General features: G+C 41.7%; 1 protein-coding gene across 4 annotated transcripts; it reads left to right on the forward strand.

Moving 5' to 3' along the window:
• Positions 1–989: 989 nt before the first annotated feature.
• Positions 990–12,467, forward strand: sp3a (sp3a transcription factor). Of its 4 annotated transcripts, none has more exons than XM_061236250.1 (7): positions 990–1,184; positions 1,462–1,559; positions 1,744–1,836; positions 4,091–5,372; positions 9,843–10,032; positions 10,455–10,651; positions 11,160–12,467. In XM_061236250.1, the coding sequence occupies exons 2-7, from the start codon at positions 1,491–1,493 to the stop codon at positions 11,468–11,470; spliced, it is 2,142 nt and encodes a 713-aa protein (XP_061092234.1). In that variant the 5' UTR covers positions 990–1,184; positions 1,462–1,490; the 3' UTR covers positions 11,471–12,467. The 4 variants fall into 4 exon arrangements, with proteins under 4 accessions (XP_061092234.1, XP_061092233.1, XP_061092236.1 ...); XM_061236249.1 differs by having other exon boundaries at positions 990–1,145; XM_061236252.1 differs by lacking the exon at positions 1,744–1,836.
• The last annotated feature ends 1,412 nt before the right edge of the window (positions 12,468–13,879 follow it).

A 13,879-nucleotide genomic window follows, 5' to 3' on the forward strand; every position in this document is an offset into this window, starting at 1 on the left:
TTGGATCATAATCACAAAATACATATAGCACAAATAATGGTGACCAACACAATACGGATGTATTTTAGGCTGTTACATAGATCGACCATCGGTGCTGATAAATACGCAGAAAAATTCTCATTTGCGTATAAATCAAGGTATAAATATGCTCATTTTAACATAATATTAAATTCAACAGCTTACCAGCTATTGATCATGCCACCTCGCATGGTTTGTACCATACTACCAGCCAATTATATATGTCCACAAATGCCGTGTTTACTTATCCCAGATTTAGAACTAATGACCCTCGGCTACCGAGCCCTACTGGTGCACACTGCATGTGTGCTTGTAACATGCATACACACACTAGCTATGTCAGAGAGAAACAACATCAGTTGGAGACGTAATTCAGTAGGCTATTCCTGGAAACTTTCCTCGGGTTCCGTTTTGTAGCGCTTTGTTAAAATACCAATGTAGGAACTTCGCGTTTAACGTTTGCGTATTCTTGTGAACTACTAGTATCTTTACCTACTAATTGTATCGCCTGCTACGGGAGAAGCAATGCGGACTACAACATTTATAACCAAAAATCATGATTGTACAGACGGAAAATTAAAATGGCATTTTGTGCCGGTATAGAATATTAACACGATGAAAACGGGCGCGTTTATGTTTGTATTGAAAATGTATATAGATTGAAAGTCAAGTAAATGTTGAACTGTGTATATGAAAAGTATATGAATAAAGGATATCAGCCAGACCATGGTCACGTTGACATGCGACTCCTAATGTTGTCTACCTACTTCCTGCCATTTTGCTGCCTTCGCAGTAATTTCCCTGATATTTTGTATCATCTTGTTAATAATAAACAGGAAATACAGAAACAAGAAACATCACAGACAAGGAGTTTGGCCAACCAGATTTCTGGGAATCAAACCAGTCAACCAATCGTGTTAAAGAAGAAAGGCTGGACTTCCTGTACGTGACGCAAACATTACTGTCTAGCCTGGAAGCCCCACCTTTTGTGTTTCCCGCACCGTCAATCAAAATAGAAAAAAACCGACTCGAATCACCGATCGCAGCCCGCCTTTGATTAAAATAATCATGTTTGCCGTTTAAATAAACTGAGAATCTATCGATTAAAAAAATTCACGATATGACTGGTACGTAACATTTAACCCGATTCAAGCATACCACCACCGGTGAGTTTGTACCCTGGCTAGCTAAGTCTTTAGCTAGCTAATCTTTTTCAGCAGCTCAGCTAGCAGTTAGCTAGCTACGGTTTAGCAATATAAACACCAGCAACGTTAAACATGTGATTTGCTTCAATAACCTTACGATTTGTAATCTATAGAAATTCACTTTTGGTTGAATTACGTTGTGGCTTAGTTTAGCATTTGTTTTGTGTGGTTTTACCGTGCATAAATGAAAGCTAGATGGTTTGTTTTGCTCAGTTTCCCCCTCTGTGCCTTTCTGTAGCCCCTGAACAGTCAGTGAAACAAGAGGAAATGGCTGCCTTAGACGTGGACAGCAGTCAAAGCGACTATCTACAGCAAGCGAGCGGTGGAGTAGACCAGGTATTTTTCTCTAGCGTCCTTTCATTTGCTCATCGGTCGGATTAGTTGTAAGTGCATGATGTTTTTGTGAAGTTCGCACGTTTTAAATTTTGATGTTGGAGGGAAAAAAAAGTCGTACTTCCTGTGTCGCTCCGGACTAACGGCCACCCACTTTCTTCTTTTTAAACCCGCCCATTGTGGGTAGGACGCTCCGTCACCACTCGCTCTGCTGGCAGCTACCTGCAGCAAGATCGGGTCGCCTTTGACAGAGGAGGATAACGGTGCTGCCGCTGGCGTGGTAAGTCACCACCTCCGTTAGAACCGCCCGTAGTTGAGCGAAAACCCGCAGCATCCCACTATGTGCTAGTGCACGGGAGGGCTGTCAGTAATACGGCGGTAACGTTACAGCCCCTGCGTCCAAGTAATCACGGTGTTCAGAGTGTGTCGCAAGTCCTGGGTCTGGCAAAATTTGGCCGTTAAGGGTCCCAGAAACTCAAACACCCGGAAGCGTTTTTAACAATTACATATATTTACTTTTTATGTACGTTTGTTGCACGTTTCAGCTCTTAGGATCGACTTTCTGTGCTTTTCTAAATCTTCAGGACACAAAAGTTAACTAAACCGTTCAGCAGTCGTCGCCGTCCCTCATCTGCCTAAGCTGGAGCAAGATATGTGTGTTCTTAACTTGTGATCACCATGAACCATGCACGGGCGTTATGCATGGTACACGGAGCGGAGATTTGAAGTTGTATTTCCTTCCCTCATTTAAAACAAATTAGACGTTTCATCTGAACCGTTTGAACATTTCTGGTAATTTTGTTAAACTGTAAAAACAAAATGACACCTCGAGGCATGTGTTGTTTATGATGGCATTGCTCTCTTAAGAAATTAAACCAGGAATAGCTTTTGATACTCCTACGGCCCCAAATAGTGAACTTTCAGTCAGACAAGACATAACAAGTAGGCTAAAAGTGCCAAACAGAAAAAACATTATAGACATCGGTAGCACCAGAATATGAACAACTGGACATCTGTCTGATCCCTTCCATATCTAGAGGGACATGTGAGCATTCCATCATGGGCAAATCTCGAGGAGCGGGCCAGGGAATTGACCTTGTCTGAAACTCCATGGGTAGTGGACAAATTGCCTGACTGGTCCATTCCTCTGCTTTTCTGTGCTGAGCTAAAATGCCAGCTAATGCAAAATGTTGCCACAACAGACTTAAGGGAGCTTGTATATGTATAGAATGTGGATTTTCTATCAGGAACGTGGCATAGTTCTGCTTTACCAGAAATGTTTGCAAGGAACTTGAAACTTAACTTTTTTTTGTGTTATTGTATTGGTACTGAAATACGGCATTACAATATAGGCCTACCCCTCACCAAATTTAAGTTGAATTTGTAAATCCAAAAATAGAAGTAAACTGCCAAGTTATTAAACATCTTTGTTAACATATTATAACAGAACAATGGTACATACGGTAACATGGCCTCTCGTTGAGAAGAGGATTGCTAAGCCTGCTAGTAATGACTCGTATGATTGGCACAATTAATTTCTCATTGGTGAAATTGCAACTTCGTTGATAAATTTCTAGTGAAATAAACTGACCTATTTAGTGTAGGAGTTAAAGCAGTACTGCACTGAAATAAGGTTCTGAATTCCCCACAATTAATGCAAATCAATGATGTCAGTGGAATCATCAATGCGTGCAGTTCTAAATGGCTGGCATTCATATAGTGCCTTTATCAAAAGCGCTGTACAATTGATGCTTTTCATTCACCCATTCATACACACACCGACGGCAATTGGCTGCCATGCAAGGCACCAACCACCTCGTCAGGAGCATTTGGGGGTTAGGTGTCTTGCTCAGGGACACTTTGACATACCCAGGGTGGGATCAAACCGGCAACCCTCCGACTGACAGGTGACTGCTCTTACTTCCTGGGCTAATGTCATCCCAGGTTCTCTATGAAATAACAATGTTTTGAGAAATATGAATGCAGTTGCTAGCGATAAGATGCATTAGGCACGTCCAGCTTCAAAGGTAAACTTTTTCCAAATTATATATTTTTTTGTTTTAACATGGGGAAATGTAAGCTAATTACATTGTTCCACTCCCTCAATGTTCTTTTATTTTGGATCTCGGCCCCTTTAGATCGCAGCCTGGAAGCTGTAACCAAACACTGAGAAGAAATGACATGAGTTAAATAAACATTTTCAAGGGGTGAAAGGGAGTCCGGAACCATCACCATTAAAGGTTGCTTTACCATGCTTCGATATTCCTGATTTGCCAACTTGTCATATTACTTCTGAAAAGAAGCAGTGCCTTATAGTGAACCTGATTCAAACATTCCATCTACAACATTTTGAGATGGCAAATCTCACAATTTAAAAAAAAAAAATTTGTTTTTGCAAAGTAAAATGCTTCCTGGCTTTCTGGCTTTTTAAAATTGATTTTATTTTATTTTATTTTTTCAGTTTGTTGAATGTACCCAAGAAGTCCTTGTATTCATAAGCACTATTAACCAAAGTTATCTGTTTAACCTTTCAGACCACAGACCTCACATCAATACAGCTAACAGGGACATCGGATAGATGGGAGGTACTGACTCCCACGGCGACGATAAAAGAGGAGCCAGGCATAGTGCATATTCCAAACACTGGGATAGTGGCGTCAAACGGACAGTACGTTCTCCCAATCCAGAACCTTCAGAGCCAATCAATATTTGTAACGTCCGGGACCGACACGTCCACCAACACAGTGCCTAACATTCATTACCAGGTGATCCCACAGATCCAGACTGCAGATGGACACCTGGGGTTTTCCACATCTACTGTGGATGGGACCACTCTGGGTCAGGATGCCACGGGGCAGATCCAGATCTTGCAGGATGCGGGTCAAAACATAAATGCGTCAGGGACAACTTCCACAGACATTCTTAACACCCACAACCTCATATCACAGACTGGGCATGTGCAGCAGATGCAAGGAGTTTCCATTGGGAGCTCCACATATAACAGCCAGGGTCAGGTCGTCACTAATGTGCCTGTTGGACTGCCGGGAAACATTACCTTTGTACCCATAAACAGTGTAGACTTGGACTCCCTGGGTCTCTCTGGAGCCCAGACAATAGCAACTAGCGTCACCTCCGATGGCCAGCTGATTATGGCTGGGCAGCCTCTGGATGGCCCTGAGAGCTCCGATAAGTGTGGTGAGCCCATCTCACAGTCGCTGTCTACGGATGAGCCCGGCGCTCATCAGGACATGTACGTGCCAACGACAGGGTCCTCCCAGCTGACGATCGACAGCACGGGGGTCCTGACGCAGGCGACGGTGGCACCCTTGGCCGGTGGACAGGTGGACGCCTCGGACCTCCACGAAGGCTACACGCAGCAGAACCAGGTCCAGAACCTCCAGGTGTCCTCAGCCCAGCCCATCATCCAGCTGCAGCAGGTGGGCCAAGTCGGCGAGACGGCAGGGGCCCAACAACAGATGCACACGGTGGGGCAGACCATTCAGAACCTGCAGCTCCTCAACCCTGGAACCTTCCTCATCCAGGCCCAGACCGTCACGCCGTCTGGGCAGATCCAGTGGCAGACCTTCCAGGTACAGGGCGTCCAGAACCTGCAGAACCTCCAGCTGCCCAGCGGCCCTTCCCAGCAGATCACACTGGCGCCTGTGCAGGCTGTGTCCCTGGGGCAGGGGGGAGAGCTGGGCACCTGCCCCGTCAGCATCAGTGGGCAGATCCCCAACCTACAGACGGTGACAGTGAACTCGGTGGCCGGGTCCGGGATTCAGTTCCAGCAGGCTGAGGATACGGGCAGCCCCGGAGGTACAGTTCACCAGATCTTGTACATCTTGTGTGTAAACTATGGCTGCACGATAACATTGAATATTGCGATGACGATATGGCTTGTGATAACTACACAGATATTGAAGTGTGCACCGTTCTAATGTCTTTCTGCTTTACGTGCACTGCTAACATAGACACCAGACAATGAATAGCCTATGCCCTCTGAATTAAAACAATTCGAAAATAAAGAAATTCCCAGCATGCTTTTATTGACCAAATTGCTCATGAACAGCCAATCAATTTAACATAACATCAATTTAAATAAATACTATTCATCGCAGTTGAAGCAGTCTTTCGTGATGTGTTTATCTTGCATGTTCGTATCTTGATGTTGATAAATACATGACATATTCTGCAACCCTAGTGTAAACTGGTGGAGGACATTGTGGAGACTAGGTCACCTGGGGCTCTTTATTGAAGAAATAATAAAAGCAGTCTTTATTTAACCTATGTCCTGTCATGTCCTGTAGGGGCTGCTCTATTATGGCAAAAATTATAATCACGATTATTTAGGTAAATTTTGAGATTTATTTATTTAAACTCATTGACTCATTGGATGCAAGTCCAAATGCATTTCTGGAACTAAATTTTAATAAAAAAAGAAAAAAAAAGAAATATAAATTTCCTTGAACTTGAAATATAATTGAACTGAAAAACAAATAAAGAGAAAAAAAAACAAACACCTAAACGCATAGTCCACCAGGCTCCGAAACTGTCTTTAGAGACATTGTTTGCAATCCCATGTACATAAATATTAATGAAACTTTCGTTAATATCACAATTACATTGTAAAGGCTGCTTGTATCTTGATTGATACAGTTTAAAATAGGATACTTAACTTATATTTGATGTAATTTCATTTTTCCAAGGTGATGTATCATTTTTGTATTTTTGCTTTTTTCCAAGGTGATGTATCATTTGATTAGCCTTATTGGCACATTTCATGTTTGGCTTTAGGTTTACAGACCATCTCACAACCTCTATTCACTCTGTGATAAAGGAAAAAAACAAACTGTACCTATATAAACAGCAATGTCTGTATTGGCAAATAGACTACATATTTTGTTTTAACATAGTTCTCACTGAGAAGAAATACAAGCCATCCAAATGACTCAAATGGGCTACATCATACAATATCTGTTGCAATTGGCAGCAACTTCACCCCAAGACGTTTCTGTTTTAAGGTGGGCTGAAAGTCATAGTTTGCAACTCCCAGTGCTTTTCCATCTCAACAATTAACTTTCCAGATTCCATCTTTCTCAAGACTATCGCACATGTGTTTATATGCGTTTACTTTGAGTTGTGAATGGCGATTGGTTTTCTTGATGCCAAAAGGACAATACCATCCCTTTATTTGGGCTATGCGTTTAAATAGACGCCGTCCGCTGGGTTTTCCAAACTAGACAAAACGAGAACATTAGGGCAATTGCACAGTAGTTTCACCTTGAGCATGAACTTACTTACTTCCCAATTAAACTCATTATGAAATCTGATAAAACCATTTTGAAATCTGATAAAATGTAGACTAACAACAGAAAAATGCTTAAAAATGTATTTATTAGTCCCGTATTAGTTACCATTTAAATCCATTTTATTTGACGGCCATCTTGAAAACATTCAAAACCATTTCAGATGGTTATCTCAATGTTAAAACTGACATTCAGAACCATTTCAGATGACAACAAATGTATTATGATAAATTTGATTGGGAAGTAGATCGTCAAACAATGTGCATTTCAGATGTCACATCCATAACGCTGTTATCTCATAACAATTAAGACAAAGATATAAATATTTTCCAAATTACTATGTTCAGCTAAGCCTCCTACATTACATGGATATTAAACCTGCATTAGACTTGAAAATAAAGTTTTTTTGAGTTTTCTTTTGATGGCCAGCTTAATTTGCATCGACACTGCGGTTGTCACACCCAAACAACAATCTCCAAAGGCAATTGCAAAGTCTAGAATCAAGACTAGACATAAACAGTTGTCTTCTGCATTCACTAATGACACAAATTAAAATGGCAATTCAAAAAATATGATGTGCCTTAAAATGGGGGGTGCATGTACAAAAGGTGCTGTCATTTATAAAATGTTCATCTGATGAAAATACCCTCAAGTTAAAACTGACAGTCTGTACTTCAACCTCATTGTCATTATATCCTTTCAGACTCAGTTCTAGAGTACAGAACAAAAATGACAAAAAAATGTGTTACTGTCCAACTGGAGCCGAATTTATTACACTCGTCTAAAACCTAGAAGTGATATCTTGTGATACAGGACGATACATGTGTTATGTAAATCTGGTCTGACATCCATATGTGACACATCAAGGAAAAATTTAACATTTAAGTTTTCTAACAGAATATTTCAACTTTCAAATTCTGTTAAGCAAAGAATATGAGCCTTAAATATGCAGCTAGCACTTTAAGTCAGTTTTGGGGAACAAATGCAATTAAAGCAGTGCACTGCTCCAATAAATATAAATGTTTCTGTTCTCTTTATGTTCTCCACATATGGCACTGGCTGAATAAGTATTGCAAATTGTTTGTCTCTTATTCACACAGCCTACATTTTCACTTCATCAGCATCAGTGGTGGTGCATTAAATACGTCTTCTCTCTGTGTTTTGTGTTGCGTCAGCCATGTTTTAGTATTGCTGTGGTATTGATAAGTTTACTTTAAGCTAGGGATGTGAAATTGAAATCATCAATTAATCGTTAACAAAACATCTTAGCAAAATATACATTTATCCCACCATCCTCAGCGACTGTTGCTATGTATGACAAAAGAGTCCCAGTCAGTCAACTGGCATCACCTGCTTGAATAAATGACCACAAGATAGTTTTTGGAAGTATAATCCATCTTCATGTTGGTTGAAATGACAGTACATTGGCAAGGTTTACAAAAAAGTAACCCAATAGTAAGTGTTTGTTAATGTTAGCATTAATTTTACCAAGAGCTAGTTTCCCCAAACGTTAAGTCTTATCTATCGCTACCAGTGGACTGTGCTCCATGTTGGTAACACCATTGTGGGAGATTGCACCTAGCTATGTAACTTAGCTTAATCATGAGCACACTCTAACCATAACAAACCTATTCTGGTAGCTCTATTTATAACGTCACTTCCTTTCGTAATTAGTTTTTATACATTTTTTTCCCTTTGCCGAATGTTAGCTATACAAGGATGCTTGCAGGCCAATATTAAGCAGTTAATTGCAAGCCCAAACAAGTGCATAGTGTATCTGCTGTACTCTTAGGTGTTTGTACTGTTGTCTGATGGTATGCAGAAATTGTTTTTATTTAGTTCTTTTTCTGTTTTTGGGTGAATTGTTCATGCAAGGTTATCACTGCAGTATTTGTGTGAATTTAAATTAACTTAAAATCATTACCCTGGATATCTAAGCTGGTGAGCTGCTGTGTACTGGAGCTGTGGTACTGAACTCACCCTGCTCTGTGCAGCAGGCTCTGTAGTGCCGTGTCAAGGTCAGGTCATTCGCCAGGGTAAATTGGTGTCGATGAATCTGCGGTTTTGTGCGTTCCGTTAGAGCAAAGCTATTGGCGCATACCGTTCAAGTTCAGAACAAAGTTTTTGTCAGAAGGACGAGCCTTGCACGCCCGGCTCCCTGCAAACAGGGTTATTTGGGCTAAACTGCGTCGGCATGCTGCGCACAACAATGGTGTTTTGTGTTGCACAGCCGGGCTCCAGCGGGAAGTACACGCCGTGCGTTATTGCTTTTCTTGAGGGCTTTGGTGTTATTGCCCATGTGGAATCAGTGCTGTGATCAGACAGTGTTTTTTTTTTTTTGTGGGGGGGGTTGGGTGCTTCATCAAAGAGGCTTGGAGAGGGGTTGGGGGCTGGAGCTGGGTTCCACTCGGTTCCATTTTTGCTTGTTGATTTCAGTCGTCTTGTACTATAGTTCCCATGGGGAGCCGAAATTGTGCCTCTTTGGATGTGTATAATGAAGGCACCGAGCTGGCAGTTTGTGTTCAAACAGCAGTAGGCCTGTTTTCAACCTTGGCTTCTTCTCCACCATGAAATAGATCGGTCTTGGCTGTGTAGTTTAGTGTTTAGTTTTAAATTAGAAGTTCTAAATGTGGTTTATTATGAATTAATGCTGTGATATAGATTTTCTATTAAAATCTAAGTTCATAGTTTGTGCATATATAGATGTGGTCTCAATAACGTACTTGACTTAAACTTTTCATATGCATACGTTTAATAGACTTAAATTGTATCGAGCAGCTGAGCTCAGTGCAACAGCATATAATGTTTTGCTGAACATGTTAACTGTCAAATTTCCTACTTGGCTACAGATCTCAAGCTCTGTAATATTTAATTACGGAGTAGGCACACAGTCGTTTGTTGGCATGCGTTGCTGTGGAAGCTGTGTGGGAGATGGTGTCTGGCTGAAGGGCAGGTAATACTGACTGTTTCCTCACCTCAGATATCCAGATTAAGGAGGAGCCGGACTCGGAGGAGTGGCAGCTGGCCAGCGACTCCACCCTCAACCCCAGCGACCTGTCTCACCTGCGCGTGCGGCTGGTGGACGAGGAGATGGAGTCGCATGGACAGGAGGGCAAACGGCTGCGCAGGGTGGCCTGTACCTGCCCCAACTGTAAGGAGGCTGGTGGGAGGTGAGTGCCTCCAAAGGCCTGGGGGGGGGGGGGGGGGGAATATCATTACCACTCATCGCGGATGCCAGGGACATTGGGGCGGGTATTGTGAAATTGTTGTCGCAATTATTTTTGTTTCATTTTGTCAAATTGTGCTTTTGTAGCCCATAACAAAGCGGAGTGATTCAGACCTGAACCTGACATTAACCTAAAGATTTCTGTGTGATGCATCTACCAACACAACAGCAAAACCGATCCAATAATGCATTGAATAGAAAATGTGGTTAGCATAATGTGAGGAAAAGTGTGAGTGGCCATGAACGCTAATGTGTGTGTGTCTGTGTGTCTGTGTGTGTGTGTGTATGTGTGTGTGTCTGTGTGTCTGTGTCTGTGTCTGTGTGTCTGTGTCTGTGTGTTTGTGTTTGTGTGTGTGTGTGCTTCAGAGGCTCAAACATGGGGAAGAAGAAGCAGCACATTTGCCACATGCCAGGCTGTGGGAAGGTGTACGGGAAGACCTCACACCTGCGGGCGCACCTGCGCTGGCACTCTGGGGAGCGGCCCTTCGTCTGCACCTGGATGTTCTGCGGGAAGAGGTTCACACGCAGCGACGAGCTGCAGAGACACAGGAGAACACACACCGGTAAATAGCGCAGAAAGATACTTTTAGGGGCAGATTCCCTCGGGCAGAGATTTTATTCTGCTTTGCTCCTTATAGTTTTAAGTCCCTAACCTTGCCCCAGAGCACAATTTCCCCTCCCCCTCAGCCTCCTGTGGTCAGCTTTCTGTGTTAACATTCAGCAACGTCATTCCATAATTATGCAAAAACATATGTCAGGTCCCATGGGAAATAGTTTTACAGACTGCTCTGAAAAATAGCAGATAGACCCTAAAATATGCATACCAAAATTGCAAATGTTTTACTCCGTATGGAACACAAAGTGAAAGCTCCAGGATGATATGAAAAGCTCAAAAACACTAAAAATAAGCATGTTGGCCTTTAACTGAGATTTTTGCCGAAGGGCATCCATACAGATTTCAGCTTCAGGATCAAAGATTTGAAAGTTGATGAGGTGAGAAGGGGTAGAGTGCACCATAAGCACTGCTTTGTTCTCCACTTCTGAACACCTGTCCTATCATTTATGTGACAGGGGAGAAGAAGTTTGTGTGTCCGGAATGTTCCAAGCGCTTCATGCGGAGCGACCACCTGGCCAAGCACATCAAAACGCACCAGAACAAAAAAGGCGTGAACTCGAGTGGCGCAGCAATGGCCACGGTGGAGCCTGTGGCCTCCTCGGACAGCATCATCACGGCTGGCGGCACCACACTCATCCTCACCAACATCCAGCAGGGCTCCATGCCTGGCCTTGCTACCGTCAATTCTGCCAGCGCGCACGAGATCCTCTCCAATTCAGAAATCCCATTACAGCTCGTCACCGTCTCCAGCGAGGTGATTGAGTGACGGCACGCCCGTCGCAAGGACTTCCTTACGGCGTCTTTTTTTTGTTTTTGTTTTGTTTTGTTTTTATACACACATGGGCATACATATACATATACATATGGGTGTGTGTGTGTGTGTGTGTGTGTGTGTGTGTGTGTGTGTGTATATGTATGTATATATACACACACACATACACACACACAAAGAAGAATGATCAGTTTATGTTCATTGTCTTTTTACAGGTTGGGCAAAATCAACATAAAATATATTTCCAGTACATACACACTGAAATGCCTTATTTTGTATCATATGCGGTAGGAAAAAATGGTGCAGTTGCATGTGTTTTTGTAAGCTACTGGACACTAGTTCTGAAGAAAATGTTTCTGTAAAATTGGTACAGCTATCGAAAGAAATGGCGGTACCGTCAGCCCATTTGTACAGCAGATTAATTTGTGGGCCTAAAAAAATGGTTAGGTGCCTCTTATCCTTGAGCTAAACTGTAATTAATTAATCGACTGTCAGTTCATGTTTTTTTTTTATTGTTGTTTTTTTATTTCAAGCTCTGCATTGTGATGAGTACTGTCCCAAATGTGTCTTCATTTATGTTTTTGATTTTCACTTCTTCCTGTTGCGCAGCCATATTTGCTTTCTTCTCAATCATGTCTAACAGTCAGATTGGGAATGTCTTAAATTGTCAGCATTTAAATAATCGTGTTTGTTTTTGCTGCTCATTTCAAGTCATTTTTACTGGCGAACAAAGGAAAATCAATCATGTAATTAAGTTTGGTATTACTGTTTTCCTTCTTTTGATCCAGTGTTCTAATATACTTATTTGCAAATTATCTCTCAGTCAAAAGCTATTTATAGTAGGCTTTCCTTAGTGAACCCATTCTGGTGTATCTGAAACTCCTTGTTTTTAATTACTTTTTAAATATGTATAATATTCAAACATTACTTTTGTAAAACTGCATTTTTCCAATGGATCACAATTAAAGTCCGAATCATTTCTATGAAAAAAGGGTTGAATTGCCAACATTCTAGTCACCTGAGCAATTCGGTCATGCAGCAATGTCTCGGTTTCACCTTGTGTTTTACCACAGTTCTGAGTAAAAAGCAGGTCAGCTCCTGTATTCTTTCTGTGCTTTGTACCGTCTTCTAAGAGTTCAGTGAGGACCCTGTTCAGTCACTTATGCTGGCTCTGTTGGCTGCCATATCCTTTATGAATATTCATAATATTCCAGCAAATCAGAACTCTTTGACATGTAGCGATGGCAGAGACTACTTCCATTGTTGCAGAGCTGACCATCTGGATCAAGAATGGGCAACTGTATTCCTGGAAAGCCGATATGTATGGCGGTTTTTGTTTCTACCAGTTACCCTGGCTCAAATTAGGTGTATACACCAATGGCACTCCACTCACAGATTAGGGGTAAAATGTTTCATGTACGGTAAGCCCACTGTCTCCTATGAGCGTTTCAGGAAAATACAGATAATTGGATGGATAATTGACAAGACTGCAAGATTGCATAAGTTGGAACTTGCAGAAGTTGGCCTGTAAACGGTAAAATGGTAAATGTAGTCCAGAAATCAATGCACCTCTCTCCGCCTGCCACTGATTTTGACAGTATATAGGCAGTCTAAGTAGGTAGATAGAGATTTGTGGTGTAGGAGCAGGATATGATAAGATTAATTGTATTTTAAATGTATGTAGGGATTTACAGGGCAAAACGTTGAGTAATATATATCTTTTGGCTCTGCTCTCCAGCACATTCGATTCTAAATGAAATGATGAATATGAGGTGATGTGCACTTTCGTTTAAGTATATTTACATCAATATCACATGATCTGTGTAGGAATTGCAACCCATTTTTATCCATAGTCCCCCTTTTTAGGGGACAAAATGTAATTGGACAATTGGCTTCTCAGCTGTTCCTGATTAGACCTGTTGGAGTCTGTTATTGGCGTTTGTCAACTAGAGTTGTGCCAATGAATGTCAGGGAAGCCATTATGAGGCTGAGGAAAAGAGTCGGAGATATGCGCTGTATGTCCCTGACATAGCCTCCATAACAACTGTCCTTAATGTACTGTATGTACTGTCAACTAAGCAAACTGCATACTTCAGAAGCAATGGCAAGTATGAGAGAAATACCACCATACTATTCTAACCCTATAAACTTGCAACCAAACTAATGATTCGGGCATACACCCAGTTAAACAGCATGATTTGTCATTCTTCATAGAACAATGACAATGCCAGGAAAACACTCAATTTATTTATTTATTTTGCTTCTAATCAGGTTTGATTGAGCTGTTGATTGAATCCTGATCAGGGTTTGACTCAACCTGGACAATGTCTGAGCAAGTTCTTTAAGGGGGAATTGTGTTGCAGGACTGGTGTTTTTCAATAATACAAATTAAGGCGTGCTCAG

The sequence above is a fragment of the Conger conger genome, chromosome 3 (genome assembly GCF_963514075.1).
Source record: "Conger conger chromosome 3, fConCon1.1, whole genome shotgun sequence".
NCBI lineage: Eukaryota > Metazoa > Chordata > Actinopteri > Anguilliformes > Congridae > Conger > Conger conger.